This window comes from Mercurialis annua, linkage group LG7 (assembly GCF_937616625.2).
Source record: "Mercurialis annua linkage group LG7, ddMerAnnu1.2, whole genome shotgun sequence".
NCBI classification, from domain to species: Eukaryota; Viridiplantae; Streptophyta; class Magnoliopsida; order Malpighiales; family Euphorbiaceae; genus Mercurialis; species Mercurialis annua.
This window is the reverse complement of record NC_065576.1, coordinates 42047609-42064890: the sequence shown is the minus strand read 5'-3', so window position 1 is coordinate 42064890 and position 17282 is coordinate 42047609. Positions and strand designations below refer to the sequence as shown.

Sequence of the window (17282 nt, the reverse complement as noted above, 5' to 3'; positions counted from 1 at the left end):
CGAAAAAAAAGTTCAAGGTGAGTGGTTTTTAAGTAATTAAGCCGACAAAATATTAGAGGATCTTCGTAATTAAATTGGAGAACTTGTTTATTTTGCAATTCTTTATCAACTTTGGATGAGAAGGACAATCAAACATTTCTCTCTTACAATGGATCGATAAATTAGTTTGATTGAGATTGTAAATTAAGCTTTTAAATGGTAATATCATTTTGAGGATGAGTCGGGGGCAAGAGTAAATACCACATAGATTATCGGCAATGACTCTTCTAATGTCACTTAAGCCAGGTTAACGATTTAACACGCTTCCGTTAGATGCGGTGTTTAATTGTTTCATTTTTATAACGTTAGGTTTATTTTTGAGATGGAAAAAACATTAGCGGTCCAAGTGATACACGGCCAAAACATCAGGGTCATTTTGCACTTTTCCCTTTAGATATAGATACATTGTTTCCTAAAAACCGGCCGCTAATAGTTTTTTTTTTGCAAAAAAAAAAAAAAAAAACTGCTAATAGTTATATATAGAATTAAGAGTTCTTTTTAGGGAATATTTTTAGCACATTTAGCTTGGCCCGACCTGCTTGGGCGTTGCTGCCATTTATCTTTTATAGCAAATTCACCAATTTTCTCGAATCCTGGAGACAAGACAACCCCCCACCAAATTCCATTTTTACAACAAAAAAAATATTTTGATTTCTTACAGGAAATGGGGTTTGGTTTGTAATTTGGTGTTTAATAAGAAAAATGGTAGAAGGGAAGCTTTTCAAAACGAAGCTGTGCGTTTTGTATAAAGAGGGTCGCTGTCATCGCCATAGCTGCTCCTTTGCCCATGGAAATGCAGAACTTCGTTCATTTTTCCCTTCTTCCAACGGTAATATTTTCTGTTTCTTTTTTTTTTCTCCTTGTTTTAGTACCAGTTTGTCAATGTTTTATGTTTTTTTTACAATCCCAAAATGTCTATCGGATTGTCCGTGATCCTTTCTTGGTGCCATTATGCTTGCCATTTTCAGAGGGTTTAATGAAATGAAATGAAATTTTGTTATTATTGTTAGGGTTATTTTGCATATTAAATTCGAATGTTTCACTTTTGTAGCGATTCAATCACATTGTTTAAGACGTTGCATTGCACATTCCAACCTTTCAAAATTTGGCATTGTGCAGCACGTTTATGTTATGTGATGTCATGTTATGCAATACTGCACCGTTTTTTTTACATAAATGTAGCTTTATACTTGGTGAAAAATGACTATAGGGTAGGCAGTGGCAGAGTAGATTTTTTTTAAACTGGGCAAGATTAATATTGAAAGTTTATATGATGGGCAAAATTGACAAAATATAAACTTTAAGGTGCCCAATGTTATAAATTCTTTGGCGGAGAAACTTTACTATTAATTTATATATTCATACATTTTTCAAAGATTCAAAATAATTAGGTGGACAACTGCCCACCATAAACTCTTCCTAGGTCCTGCCCTTGCTTGCAAAAGGTTGGGATGTGCGGTGCAACATTTTAAAGAATGAGATTAAATTGCGGCAAAAGTGAGATGTTAAGATTTTATATACAAACAACCCTTATTATTAATCTTTTAAAGTGTTAACTTAAATTGTATTTATTTGGTGTTGTCGCATCTGAACTTTATTTGGACGTGCAAGCAACTTTTATGATAGAAGCTCGCTTGTTGTCTCAGTGTTGTGCTTTAGTTATTGGGAGGTTTGTATTTATTGATGCTGTAATTGCAGATGCAACTAAAGTATCTTCTACAGATGTATGGTACGGGTTGTATGATATCAGCAGCATGACTTTCAGATTCATAGTTGAAGATATCAAATTATAGGACTAATACTTTTGAGTTTTGATGATCCTGGCTTTGATATGTCACCTCGTTTATCTACTTCGTCTTCCAAACTGCAATTATTTTGATGAATGCTTTGTATTAGGTTTCTTGGAGTTCATGTTCTTCTATGATATTGAGATCACAGTTTGATTTGGTGAAATTCTCAAAATGTTATCCTTTATATGTTCCACCATGCATATTGGCGGAGTCATGTGTCTGCATCATGTCACATTATCAGAGGGATTATGCTGTTCGTGTGGAAGTTATTTTCTGAAGAAACCAATTCTTTTTCCATATAATATAGGATTTTTATTATATTCCAATATGGAACAAGGGAGATCTCAATAGTTATACAATTATGTTGCCTGTCAATGTCATATTGCTCAAGAAGAAGATGGAGTATATCAACTATTCTTGTTTCATTCTACTTTGTTGTTTGAATGGTTCTTCCTGTTTTGCACACGGTGAAGTATGTTTCTATTCATTACATGAGAGAATATTTTCATGGCCCTTTTGGAATTGGCAAGCAAGGCACTATCACCGTTCATTCTTATTTTAGTCTTTTTGATCCATGTGATGGTAAGCTTAGCCTCGTTATCATTTATGGGTTATCTGCTTGCCGTTATAGGAAGATAAAAAGACTGCATAACCAATCTGCTTCTGTAAATTCTTTCCTTTATTGCAGGTAAGCAGGACCATCGAGTTGGTGACTTGAGGGATAAGCTTGACAAGAGGTTTTCTCCAAGGCATAGATATTCTCCAGCTAGAGATGCAGGAGTCGAGAACAAGTGAGTTTACATGATTCTATTGATGCTGGCAATATGTCTGACTGTGTGGTTCTTCTAGAATTTCTTTCCTAAGCTGTCTGTATTGTGGCTATCTTAGCTCTGGTAGTGCTTTGTTTTCTTAAGCTTTTCCACATTCATGCTTGATGTACAATGCTGTTATTACTCGATCTATTTGAATTGCGAGACAGTGTGCACCTGATCTCCTTCTTTACATGCAAATATAATCTTTTAGTATGATATTCTTTCTCATTCTGTTGGAAGCTGACCTGTTTCATGCCTTTCTTTCTTGACTAGAGTAGGGAGATTTGTTTATCTTCCCTTTAAAAATTAAAAATTGAAGGGAAACTTTTGGTTCCTGACTAGCTATTAAAAATATATTGTCAGCAACCAGTGGGCTAAACATTGTGGCATGTGAACCTTCTGTATCATAGGTATTGGTGTTTGCTTATTACTATTTCCATGAGGCCAAATCACATCATTAGGTAACTTGCTAAATAAAAGGTCAGTTTTGTTTTTATTTTATTTAGATAGGAGACTTCAGTTTATAGTGGTGGATTTAGAAAAATTATATAGTGGGGGCTCCATTGATAGTCACCACCTATAACGGTGGAGAAGGTAAAGCGGCTGTCATGACAAAACAAATCCAAGGAAGGTAAAAAAAACACAATTTAAAGTACTCCTAGAAAAGGAAATTTGTACACTCCAACGCTGATTTACATCCTCCATATTTTCTGATTATCAGTAATGATAACTTAAGAGAGTTTCTTTGAGCTGATATAAGTGTTCTATTTTGGAGGACAAATTTTATTATTTATAGCAAGGATACAAGCTGATATTCAGCAATCAGCACCTAATTAGCTAAACTACCATATACAATTTTGTCTAATTAGCATCTACAGCTAGCATATCCTATATCAAAGGAAAGAATATTATATTTGCATATACAAAAGATAGTTGACAAAAACTGTACAAAATGCATAAATTAAGGCTGAAATAGTGCAATAAATTCCTTTAACAAGTAACAGTATAGGCTTTAAATGAAAAGAGTGGATACATGGAAGAGAATGTAAATGTGGTGTTAACTTTAAAATTTTAGACTAATTGTTACTCTGCTGTTATCTGAAACTGAAAGGGTCCAAAGCTGAAGAAGTGATAGTAGTTTTTTTCGTTATTTAAAAGTGTCCAATTTCAATCAAACTGTAAAGTCCCTTACCAAATTCGAGTTGACATTCAGATTCTAGAATTTAATGGGGGCATAAATAATTAAAAGGATATAAATATACTTCCATAGTGGCAGAAAATATTAATCCAGCGGGCGGAAACTCAAGAAACACCCTACATTTACTAAAGAAAAATAAAAGATCAGTGTTGGTAGCTGCCCCAAGTGTGCTCACTGCTCACTGTAAACTGGCAGGCGACAGTTCTAAGCAAACTGGAAACATGATGTTAGTACACTTTAAGCTAATTGCATTCTGATTTGTGAGAAAATAGAATAAACATTTTGCGTATTTTGGAACAAAGTTGCCAATTCAATGATTTTGTGTACTCGACATGTGATATTATAGATATTGGTATCTTTTTTTCCTTTTGTTATCATTTCATGTTGAATGCATGTGTGCATTCTTAAAGAATTTTTTCATTCTTTTGAAGTGATGGAAAACGTCGGAGAAACATGCATTTTGACGGCCAAAGTGACTTTTCCGGAAGTTTGAAAAGCTCAGATGGAACAGGAGATCAAGTTAAAAGAAGAAAAAACCCATCAACTGATTCTAGAGTGCCTCATAAGGAGCAGGTTAGGAAAGTTTAGTCTGTTCGCTTGCTAACATCTTACATGTCTTATTTTTTGATCTTTACTGGAAATGTGCAGCTAAAAGAAGTGCGCTCAGATATTAACATGCTTGATCAGCAAAAAACTCAATTAAGGGTCAGTAGTAATTATTTCTCCATATGACTCTACCTCTATTAAATTTTTTTCTGAATTTCTTTTAATTCTTTTTATTAGTTATGTGATTCTCTAATTTTTATTTTTGCCATGTCATCATCTGCTTGAGGATCATATTCATGTTTTCGCCTTGTGGTTTTACCTTTTATTTATTGGTATTAGTTTCCTTTGAAATGAAAACATGCAATCTGATATTTGATGCATGTGCTTTCTGAAGACCTTAGTGCAAGAGAAAGTTGAAGAAGCAGAAGTTCTTACTTCCAGAATTAGGGAAGTTGATGCTCAGTTGTCAAAAGAGAAAGAGGCATGTAAAAGGTGAACCATGTGATAACATAATATTCTCATTTTATCTGTCAGTGCGTTACTGAAAGGAGATCCTTCATTTTCTCTTCTAACCCCTTCACCCTCTGATTGATATTTCCAGGACCATTTCGAAAATGAAGAAGTTTGTCAAAGCACATAAGCATTATGTGAGGATTCAAGATGAATTAAAAAGGTTAATGCCTACTTCATAACATTATTTTGATTTGTCCTGTTCAATCTTTTTTTCCCCAAGGCTCTTTAAGCTCGGGCCTTATTTTTCTATCATTAAGTGTCTTTTATAATTCAGTTGATTCATTGGAATGCCTAGGTCTCAAAGCCGACTTCAGAAGTTGGGAGATCAGCTCGACTCTGACATCACTACAACTGATTGCAATGAAGAGGATTTAAGCATCAATTTTGTCAGTGATGAAGAGTCTCCTGTTTACCATACTATCAGTCCTAGGAATGAGGTGCAAAAAAATTCTTATCTTTGTGAGGAAGGGTTGCATGCTAAACTTGATATTGGAGGAGAACTTAAAAAAGGTGACAATTTTTGGAACCATCAGCAATTGGTTTCTTCATTAAATTTTGCAATTTATTTGTTTCCTTTTAAGTGAAGAGAAGGGCCAAAATGATATATTACGTGGAAATGCTCTAAAAATAATAGAAAGCCTGTCATGTCTACTATTTGATAAACATGCTACATGCTTGCAGCAATAATGGAAGACTAGGTCATAAACCTGCTTTGATCTAGGGCATAAATACCAATGAACCTCCATGAACATTAATTATTGCGTCTCATATTGAAGGTCATTTCTACTTAGTAACACAATGCTCATTGGCCTTGCAATTTGGTTAACATCCTAGAGTTAGCATACTCAACACCTCATATCTGTTATTTGCATGCCAAAAGTTCTTATCTTCATCTAAGTGTACCTTTCAAAAATATTTATCATCTGAAATTCTGAATTGTTTAGGTATTTGAAAAACTTTTACGGTGATCCAGCCGGTAGTAGTTTTATTTCTTCTACACTTTCTTGTTTTCTTTTGGCTTAATCACCAAAAAAAACCCTCACCTTTTAGCCCCTTTTCAGTTGCACCCTGACGTTGCAATTTTGTCAATTGCACCCTAATTCGCACCTTTGGGTTTCAATTCCACCCTCAAAATCAAATTGGACTTTTTTCACTCAGAAAAAATTCATAAAAACCCTTATAAAGTACTCGTTTGAACTCTTTTCCACATAAAAAGTTAAAAATGGATGACTTTTTTTAATTTTTTTCAAATGACAGAGATCAATTAGTACTTGAGGGTGGAATTGAAAACCAAAGGTGCGAATTATGGTGCAAACTGACAAAATTGCAATGTCAGGGTGCATTTGAAAAGGGGTTAAAAGGTGGGTTTTTTTTTGTGATTAAGCCTTTTTTTTTCAATTCTTTTATATTTATTTACTTTTGGATGGAAAGATTGAAGGAGGATTTAAAGTCGCAAAAATAATTCTCTCACGGCTAACAAGTTGATAGTTAAAAATATGCTGAAGTTTTGGTTTGTTACAATAGAAATTTCTGGATGTATGAGATCTTGTAGAATTTTTATTCTCTCTAATATTGTATGTGGGTAGGCCACTCGTCGGACATTCTGATGTTATTTTTGAAATGCCAAAAGACTATTGTTGTCCATTCTAGTCATAACTAGTCTTTGCTAATCATATTTGAGTTATATTTTTGTTTGTTTATTTTATGGAAACTCTTGGTTCTCTGTCTGCCTGTCTACTTTCATCTTTTTTGTACTTTACTGCAACTTCTTTGCACTTTGTAATCACAAAATCAGAATCAAGTTTCCATTCCCTCCACTTCTTGAACCAAGTACTCTTGTTTTAAATTCTAGAAATTACGCTAAGATCCTGAATGTATTCTTGAAATAGTTTCCCTTTTCAACTTATCTCTCTGCCCATTTAAAGAACACCTCTCTCCTTCTGAGAAAGTTGTGGTGGAACTTAAAGCTATCAGTGAATTTGGAACGAAAGACAAACAGCAAGTTCGCTGACAGTTAAAGGATATCTATATCTTTGGATCCCTTTACATAGATAGGAGGATTAAGTTTTAGGGTTTGAATAGGTTGAGAAAATTTAGCACTGGTTATTGTAATTTGACTGCATAAGTGCATATAAATTTTGGAAGGATGTTGATCTGAATGGCAAAGAAACTAGGAAGAATAAAGGCTAATTCATAACTTCATATAGCCCTTAATAAATATTCATGAATTTGTGAATCAAAGTTTCTATCCCATCAACAAGAATATATACACCTGTGATTAAAACCAATTCCTAGCAATCCCATTATGAAGGTAATCACAGCCTTGATATGTCAAATTTCTGAAAACTCAAATCATTAAATTGAAGTTGATACAATTATAAGCCTTTCTTTCGACTCCTAACATCCTCAATCCCATTATTCTCTCAACTCAACATAGAAACTTAGGAATTTGTACTATTTTGACTAGCAATTAGTAAAGGTGAAAATAATTACCTGCTCAGCAGTATCTGAAGCTTATCCTGAAACAAAATTTATGGATTGGTTTGGAAGTTAGGAGTAATAGTAAGAGATTGGACCTACTGCTAAATAACATAAACGAGTTCAAGAATGCCTAGAAAATATTTCACTGATGTCATCTTTTCTTTTACCTGAGTCTATTTCTACATCATGTAGATATTTATTGTTCCTTATCAGCTATTTTGATGGTTTGATTTACTCTTCTGTCGTTTGAAATTCACTTTAATACCTGACCTTCATCAGTAGTGTCTCCTTCTAAATGCCTATATTTTTCTCTGGCTGACTTCTCTCTGCAATTATAGCAAAGTTGACCACAGGTGGAGGAGATCATGCAGAAACTATGACAACGGCAAAGCCCTTTCAATTGAATGCATATTCTGCACAGTTGGATGTTAACAAGGAAGTAATGATGGTGGACGATGGGAATGATAGTGATCAGCCTAGAAGAAATAAAGGCAAACAAAAGAGAAAAAAGAGTGTTTCTATATCCTCAGTAGATAAGGTTCTCTCTCTCAACTTCACACTTTTCATGCATTTTTTATATGGGAAATTTTGCAATGTCATTATGTGGTGGGCAGTTCTTCATCAACCTGTTGCATGGATATGCATGTATCATTAGAGCTCTTTTATTTTGCATAAAGAGCATAAAGACGTCAATTAAAAATACAAGATTCTATTGTTATTTTGAAGAATTTGCTAGCATGACCATTGAGTAAGAATTGTTGTCAGTGGATGGGCAAGGAAAAGTAAGTTGAGTCATGTTTCAAATGTTTTGTAATGTTATTTAAATTACAAGAAGTTTGAAAATGCTCTGTTGTGGTCAGCAGATGGGAAGTGGTAAAGCATCATATTAGAAACCTCAAGTCCTAGATTTCAGTTCTTGCTGCCTCCTTCTCTGTCATAAGATAATATTATGCTGTTTACTACTGTTAATTAGTAGAATATATGAAGAGCTTCTAAAATTGTTAATGCCATGATAATTTGTATTTATATGGAAGAGAGAGAGAGAGAAGGAATGGGTGGAATTTTATTAGTCATCATCGTATCGAGATCCAGTTTTTAAAACATATGGTTTGTTTCATGTTTGATTGTGCAGATTAAGGGCCCAGGGGTCGGACCTATGGCACCATCAACCAGCATGGCTGCTCATGCAATTGACGAACTAGTTGAGGTTGAATTGGAGGAGAGTATTGATGTGGCTGAAACTACTACATTGGAAATCGACAAAGGTGCTGCTAAATATGGGGTCACAACAAGGTTGCCATTTCCACTTCCTCCACCTCCACCACTCCCTCAGACTACTTATTCAGAGGTTTGTTTAGTATTTTTTTTTTGCCACTAGCGTAATTCTTGCATGCACGGTCCACATTTGCTCAGGATACAGATCTACAAAGATGGTGTTCTAGCTATAATGTCGAAATATGGCCTGTCACTGATTTGCAAATGTATTTTAATGCTATCATTCTGCTTAATTCCGGTTAATTGCTAGCTTTTTTCTTTTCCTTTTTAAATCATTGGCACCTGAATCTTAGCTTCTTTTCCCCCCTTGTTTTGATAATCAGTACAAGGAAAAAGCTGCGAACGTGGACGCGGAAGGGCTTGACGAGGACGAAATGGTTGACGTCGACATTGTTTGATATGACAATGGCAGCTGTGTAGCATTGTTACACTTTGCAAGAGATGGAATTACAGATTGATGAGCTTCATGTACATATTCTGCGTTAGAAAACTTTGATTTTTGAAAATCTAGGTCTGCTAAATTAGAGAATCAAATTTGGCAACTCCTGGTTAATGTATTTTGAAATGATATTATCAAATTATAAAATTGCAGTATATCTGATGATTTTATTTTGTATATTGTGATATGCCTGTTTGGCATAGTAATTTAAAGTAGAAATTATAGTATATGAATAGATATGAAAGTATTTTTACATTTTAGTTATTTTTAAAAGTATAATTTACTTTTTATTTGGTCTCAGCGTTTAGGGGTGAGCAACGGTCGGTTCGGTCATCGAACCGTCGAAAAATTCAAAACCGTTCGGTTTTTTAAAAATTTCGGTCACCGAACCGTATTAACCAAATTATATCAAAACCGTATAAACCAAACCGAAATATTACGGTTCGGTTCGGTCGAAAACCGTAATATTTTTTGTATGGTTTTTAGAAAGAAAAAAAACAGTTTTTTAAAAAATAAATAAAAAAAATGAAAAAATTTAACCTAGAGAGTACATGTGCTTTAAATTAAATCTATATTTATCGTTTTTTATTACAAAACTATAAAATTAAACAAGTTTAATATATAAATGTGAGTATATGAAAGTTTAAATTAACGTAATTTTTAAATACGGTCGGTTCGGTTATTACGGTTATTTTTTTGTAAAAACCGTAAACCGAACCGAATAGTCAAATTTTAAAAATTCGGACCGTAACCGAACCATATTTTCAAATTATATTTCGGTTTGATTAATTCGGTTTGGTTCGGTTCGGTTATTCGGTTTTGACCGTTTAATGCTCACCCCTATCAGCGTTTGTGCAATGGCAAAGTTAAAGCAGAGGTATAAAGTTAGTAATAGCTATCACAGGATGTTTCCACAAACACGTGTAAGGAGACGTTCAGAAGATAGAATTTCAACAAATTATTAAATAGGACAAGTAAATTTTGCAAAATTTGATAAATTATCAAAGTAAAATGATTTGCGGAATTTAGGTGTTTTCTTGTAAGCACCTGGCGCACCGACATTTGAAACCATAATCTGCTAGTAAAGCCTGTCTCTCTTCCAGAGGGACCTCCTCTTCTATATATGAAATGGTAACCTGAAAATGCAAATGTAAATGTTCATTCAACTAAGTTCAATATAGGCAGTTCCTCAAAGATTAGGGTGTGCAAAAACCGAACACAAAATGATGCGTGTATGAACGACCTCATCTCCTTTAGAAATGGGTCTGAGCGCAATGATCGTAGCTTGGCCATCCCTGTCCTGCAATTGATGATGCACAAAATGAGTGAAATGCTTGTTCCAGTAGTGAAATGAAAAGTGAATTACACCTTAAATATCATAGATATAAATGAAGGCTAAACCCATCTAGAGACCCTTGTACTATATCATTTTTATTCAAAAAGCCTCTGTATTATTTTTTTATTCTTCAGGTCCCTCTACTTATATAATTTCTGATTTTTAGGTCCTTTTTTAGTTTTTTTCAGTCCCTCTACTTACGATTTTTTTGTTCCTCCAGTCCCTCAAAAGGACCTGAAAATTGGAATTTTGCCAAGTACAGGGACCTGAAGAATAAAAAAATAGTACAAGGACTTTTTGAACAAAAATGATATAGTACAAGGACCTCTAGATAGGTTTAGCCATAAATGAACTCGAAACATACTTCCTCTCTTTTGAAGGCTTTTGCATTTGGGTGGCAAGAGTGGTTCATACAACTCTGCAAAGGATAAAACGCGGTACCTGATGCATAATTTAATGATAAAAAGTTAGATCATAAAATAAACTTGCATTGCACCATTTAATAAAACAAAAAAAGTTATAGTCTCAGCCGAACACGACTTCCTCCAACAGATACAAATTAGAAGCCTGATTCATTTAAAAACACAGACAATATGAGACAGGATAACATGGCAGCACTGTATTAATCTTTTCAATCCATTAGCTACAGTCAGAAATACCTAAAAAGGAATGCCTGATTTAGCATATACCATGTTAACTTCATGTTTTTCAGAATCATACAATCAGCACAGCAAGTCGTGCAGTTTTATTTAATTTTGATTTTGGGAGTAACTATTTTTCAGTTTAACTTTTGGCGCAAACTGAACAGAAAAACCAAACTTAATTTAAATATTTTTTTATATATAAATCGAATCGGTAGTCAGAACTGATTGGCAAAGCAATTGCAGTGAACTTAAACTATACCTTGACAACAAATCGAATATTCATCACCAAGAGCATCCAGAATGGGCTCTGTAATTTCTTCGGCTTTGCTCTGCAATTATTTGATGGCTGTAAAATCAATATTCTATTTGAAAACATAAGTTCTGTTACTCAAAAGGACAAGAACTCTAACCTTTTCAGGATATGGAAGATCATCAATGTACAAAAAGTAATCTTCTACCGGAGAGGCTACAACCAAATCACTGTCAGAAATGAAACTTAAGCCATTACCTAAAATATTCAAGGAAATCGAGCATATGATATAAGTGATAAAATTGTCTTTCTTGTTTTGAATCATCTGCATCTTGTTTCAATGCTAAACCAGGCTCATTGCATTAACCATATTACTACATCCACGGTTAACAATTTTTTTGCAGTAGGGCAAGAAAGAGTAGAGTCCCAAAGTGGTGATGCTTACAGATTATTCTGCTCAAACATGCCAATAAGGTTCCCGAAGATTTCAAGGGAGAATACTTGGCTGTGTCAAGGAATTCAATATAATAAGGTAAGAATGGTAAGAAATAGCTTTCAAAAGAACTTATTTTAACCAACAACAGGATACAGGGTTCGCATTCTTGGTCGAAGATGGCAGCCTTAAGGAGCTGCAGTGACTGCAAAAAGTTCAAACAGAAGCATAAGGACTGAAAACATGTAAACTTTCAAAGATACGGTGTATATAATAGTAAGAGTAACTTAGATTCAATGACTATTAGACAATTATTATTTCACAGATCAATCTGTTCTTCACAGCACAATTCATAGAGGGATAAAAACAAGAGAAACTTTTTGCTGGATCGCATTTGAACATGCGCCAAGACTACGAGCTGGACCACATTTGAACATGCATCGAAACTGCAGAAAATTATGGATTTAGCTTATGTGATCACAATTCTTACCGTGAATGCAAGATCCCTTACTTCCATTCTAAACGCAATTTCATCATCAACATCATTTGGCAACGAAATGCATTCCCACCACCTAAAGACAAAAGAAGATAAAATAAAAAAGGGAAACAATCTCTGTTTGCTCAAAACTATGAAATTGGATAGTATGTAGAACACATAATATAACTAACGGATGCCTGTGCTTTGCATGGATTATATTTTTTGTTCAATTTGAATTTAGAAATATATAATCCTTTAAATTGGAAAATATTTTGAAATTATTATTTTATGAACTAAACTTTTATAAAATAAAATATCATTAAAAGAGAAATAGTTTTGGGAAAATAAAGATATTATATGTATGTGTATTTGTGTGTTTACATATGAGAAAAATATTGATAAGAAACTATTAAAAAAAAGACTTCCAAAGAAAGTAAAACATTCTTTCTAACAAATATAAACAACTTAATTAAGCCTAAACTTTAAGAATATTTAGGGAATGGCCTCCCGTATTGTAAAAATGCCACTTAGAAATATCATTTGATTATTCCTTGCAATTGCTATCATCTCTTACACTATAATTTTAATTGGAGATGGGGATAGAAATGAAAAGATTATAGAAAAGTGGAAATGAAGATCGAAACGTAGAATGCATGAATGAATGTATTGATGATAAATAATGACTTCTAAAGTATACAAAGTAAGTCTATGAGAGATAATTAATATCATATAAACTACAATTTTATTAATTCAAGAGTGTTTGGATATTTTAACGTCGACATATTGTTATTAATATAGAAGATGAAAGAGTGAAATAATTAAACAAAGGAAGAAAGTTGTAGAGTCTATGAAGATATATGGAAGAAAGGAGAGTTACAAAAGCACCAGTTGACACCATTTTAGAACACCCTATCTTAAAGCTTAGATGTAAAATGTTAATTACATAGATTGAAAATGGATGAAGGTCCATAAATTTCTAGTTTATCTTTTAGTGAACATATTTTTTAGTTAAAATTCCCTTACTATTCAATAATTGGACTTGTTTTGTTCATTTTATTTTAAAGCTCCTTGCTACTTTAGTGTTTTCCTTTGTTTCCTTATTTGTATATACACTTGTACAGTACTAAAATGCACCAACATATGGTTGCCTAAATGTCTCTGAAGTATCATGACATTTCATTAAGTGATACCTGAACCTTTCTAATGGACACTCTCCTACATGAGAAAATAATCATAAAATGTCTACCTTCTCTTGTGTCCAACTGATACTGGTTTCCATGCCTCCAAAAGTAAAGAGAGTCCAGAGCGGTCCAACTCAACAGAATCAGTACAATTTTGTTTTCCTATTAGACAAGCAGCTTTTAGCTTTCTATATCTTAAAATGGTGAAAGCAATTGTCTGCAAAACAGAGGGTAAGAAATTCAGCTACTTATATGAAGTACAAAATTTCATTTTTACTTGCACCATACCAAATGCTAGAAAAGGAAGTACTTCCGATTTGTTGTATGTTTATTAAGTAAATACATCTTGATATCAGATATAAAATTGTGAATCAAAAATTTCTGTCAAGAAATAGCATAAGGAATTAGTTGCATTCACATTTCAAATCACTTTCAGATAAAGCAATGTGCATTAATTAGATCCAGCTAAGACAAACATTTGTTCTGGCACTGTGTATGAATATGAATGATGATTGACTGGCCAGCAGAAATTTCCGCACAACATTTTTGACATTGTTTTGATATTTGTATAACATTGTGGACATTGTTTTGATCTACGTATTGACTAAGGGTCCATTTGGAACTCTCTTACCCAATGAAGCACGGACACTTCTCGGAGATCTTACAGCTTAGATCTTTCTCTCTAGGGCAGATAGGTTCAGCTAAGTTTTAGTGCAGGAGTTTAAATGGCACTCAGCCTACTCCACCATGTTAGCCAGCCAATTCAATGAAACTCAGCATAAAATAATACTACATGCCATGGTGCGTTTCCTACTCGAGACGCTTTTTTTATCAATTATAAAGCAGGTTAAAGTTGGTAAAAGAATTGTAAATTCATGTGATCTTCAGGATGCAGGGCCAAGGATAATAATAACTTATACTAGTAAGGGAAAAGTTTGAAATTCCAACTTGCATCGGTCTTTTTTTGACTCCCATGACAATCCACCAGGCTCACTCCCCACTACTTAAATGTTAACAAGAAAGTTACAGATAGTAGCACCTTAGCTGCAAGGAGGAAGATATCATTTGTCTCTGCAAAGCAAAACAAAATGAAAGAAAGAAAATATTAATTAAGAAGCTAGACAAATGAAGCAGGAAAAATAAATGTACTAGAAAAAATTAATTTACTTTAATGGCCTTGAATGTTTTAGACTATACCATCAGCATGCTGAATGAATCTGAGAAGTGCATCTCTAGACAGTGACTGTGACCTTTCTCCAGTGCAAAGTAATGAATGAGAAGATGCCCAATCTGCCTCTGAACATAGTTTGCTACAACCGTTTTGCACTATTGTTAAGAAGGTAATCTTTCATACCGGATGTTTAATAGACAAAAGTAGAAACAACATGCAAATAAGCCTTGACATTTTTGTAAAAACTATTATTTAAAGACAAGAAAAACTACACTCAAAAGTATGGTAAAAACAAAAACGTGTAGCCTCAGACCAGCCGAAAAAACAATAAAATACCCATCTAAGCCTTCACATTTACGTCACTACTTCAAGTCCATGTTGCAGAATCTTGTCCTAGGACTTTAATAAGCCTTCCCCAGACTTCCCAAAATAATTTTGAATAAAAGCTCAATTGCCCTTATAGTTCATAGAGAAACAACATAATCAGAGCATCTTGATTGCATATCAGCAGGAAAATCAAGAGCTGCTGGCTTGAAATAATCCATTTGATCTGTTCTTGCAAAACATGGTTTAGCTACCGAGGATAGTTGTCAATTTAAATGAGCTGGAAGAACAGCAGAGTTGTGTTATATTCCAGAGGAAAACATATATTAAGCCCTAGAATGTTCACGGAGGAATAGTTAGGCATTCCTAATTTAAACATTCATCAAAGCACATAAGGAATCAAAGATCACACTTGGAGGAGCCATTCACCATTTCAGAAAAAAAAATCGACTCACCTGCAGTAGAATGCTTCTCCACATTCCCCAGGACAAGAAATGGCTGAAGGTAAAGGAAATTTGTTGGAGTGGGGCAGCACTAAGTCACCATTCATTAATGATTCCGTAACCCCTTTAGGCAAACTAACTTTTTGTCTGGAACTGCTGGAAGCACATTTCTCTGAATTTTTACAATCTTTCATGTAATGATCATTTTCTTCATCAGATGAATTTGTGTCATCAAAATCATCGGAAACAGTTGCAAGTGTTCCCTTATTAGATGAGTTGCTTGTCGGCACACCCAAGTTATGCAAATAGAGCTTCCTCCCAATTTGAAGTTCTATTGACCCGATAAATTTGAAACAAAAGCTACACACTAAACAGTCAATCTGCATATGGAAAATGAAAAAGTAAACTGAAAAATTGCAATCTTTAGAGCAAAAAAACAGGAATATAACAATGAAAAGGCAACATTTATCATTCCAATACCTTGTTTGACAGATGCTGAATACCCACAAGCATTTGATCCTTCAAAATAAGTTCTCCTTCCTTGAAATCCAAGTCAGCATGGACACCTGAAATACATCATTGAACATAAGTAAATAGTGACATGCATATAACAATTTACAAGCCAAAATCCAAGAACTTAGAAATTAAGCTATATGGCAACCTATAATACCATAATTAATGATAAAAAGAAGGATCAGTGAACTGTTAAAACTCTTTTGTAAGCTTAGTATCACATAAACTCAGTATCTTTTCTGTGACGAGGACTCACTCCCCCGAGCCGAAGCCCAAGATCACTGTCAAACCCCAGGATGTGGACCGCCCGCAAGTCCACATACATGACAATTCCGTGCTATAATGGCCAGCAGACCAGTCCCGACCAATCCCTTTACTGGAAAGGACGTAGCCGGGGTTTGAACTCACGAGCATGACGCTCAGATGACCACTAGTACAGATTCTGCAAAAGAAAAAGTTGGTTACCTTTTCCAAATTGGGTATTCTGATGAACTTTGATGCCTTGGCATTCCCTGGTTGATATAAGCTCCTTGAAATACTCCTTTGAAAAAGAAAAAAAAAGAAACATATCACCAAATACACGAACTTTTATGTCAATTCTAATACTACAATACAACTAAACAGTAAAGATTAAAAACCTGGACTTGAAGAGGAGCAAGAGGCTGCAGAAGAGCGGAGATTTGAGAAGCGCACTTTTTATCAATTGGGCATTTACTCTTACTCAATTCCATTTCAAAGACCAAATCTTTCTTCTTTGTTTTTGCAGCCACCGTTGCTGCTGCGGCCGCTGCTAATAGAGGTTTAGCTTGGGTTTAAGCGGCTGCTGACTTGAGTCATTTTTGTGCCTTTTCCATTTTTTTTATGAATTAAGGGTCAATTGAGACCTTGAATTTGTATTTCAGAATCAAATAAGTACATTTTATTTTTTTAGGTCAATTAGATTTTTAAAATTGTATTTTGAGAGTAAATAGACCACTTTATTCAATTAGGTCTTTAAAATCGTACTTCTGGATAATATAAGTTTGTGTTTGGGTTATAGTTTTTTTTTAAATTACTTGACTTAAATTAAGAAAATTGGGACATCTAATTTTCTGATAAAATTAAAAATAATTTAAATTGACACCAAAAATACAAATTTAAATATCTAATTGATTTGAAAAAGTTAAAATATATTTATTCGATACCGAAATACAAATTTGAGAACCACGTTGATGTTTTGTTCAATTTTATATGCATAAATAAATACAGAAAATTATTGGAACAACGGATCACTTTATCCCCTCAACTTGGCACAGAGTATTAAAAAAGTCCAAAATTGAAAAGCCGTATCACTTACACACTGAACTTGTGCAAACCAGCTCAAAAACACCCATGTGCTGACATGACACCTTAATTGAAGAGTGAGTTCTATAAATA

The 17282-nt window shown here is 34.0% G+C and overlaps 2 protein-coding genes across 4 annotated transcripts; one reads left to right on the top strand and one right to left on the bottom strand.

Annotated features, from left to right (window-relative positions):
• The first annotated feature begins 533 nt into the window (after window positions 1–533).
• On the top strand, window positions 534–9270 carry LOC126656057 (zinc finger CCCH domain-containing protein 13). 3 transcript variants are annotated; one of them, XM_050350518.2, is made up of 11 exons: window positions 780–868; window positions 1738–2411; window positions 2518–2620; window positions 4271–4412; window positions 4488–4544; window positions 4780–4877; window positions 4987–5058; window positions 5194–5408; window positions 7718–7917; window positions 8512–8672; window positions 8978–9270. In XM_050350518.2, exons 2-11 carry the CDS (start codon window positions 2273–2275, stop codon window positions 9072–9074), a joined length of 1284 nt encoding a protein of 427 aa, XP_050206475.1. In that variant the 5' UTR covers window positions 780–868; window positions 1738–2272; the 3' UTR covers window positions 9075–9270. The 3 variants fall into 3 exon arrangements, with proteins under 3 accessions (XP_050206474.1, XP_050206475.1, XP_050206472.1); XM_050350515.2 differs by having other exon boundaries at window positions 787–868; window positions 8512–8727; XM_050350517.2 differs by lacking the exon at window positions 1738–2411 and having other exon boundaries at window positions 534–868; window positions 8512–8727.
• A 703-nt stretch (window positions 9271–9973) lies between these two features.
• Window positions 9974–16711, bottom strand: LOC126657698 (histone-lysine N-methyltransferase ATXR2). The gene is made up of 15 exons (XM_050352444.2): window positions 16505–16711; window positions 16332–16407; window positions 15834–15919; window positions 15366–15733; window positions 14613–14725; window positions 14455–14486; window positions 13481–13632; window positions 12247–12328; window positions 11913–11961; window positions 11769–11823; window positions 11484–11553; window positions 11333–11402; window positions 10794–10870; window positions 10337–10393; window positions 9974–10229 (listed from the first exon to the last, which is right to left on the bottom strand). Exons 1-15 carry the CDS (start codon window positions 16595–16597, stop codon window positions 10119–10121), a joined length of 1491 nt encoding a protein of 496 aa, XP_050208401.1. The 5' UTR covers window positions 16598–16711; the 3' UTR covers window positions 9974–10118.
• Between the last annotated feature and the right edge of the window lie 571 nt (window positions 16712–17282).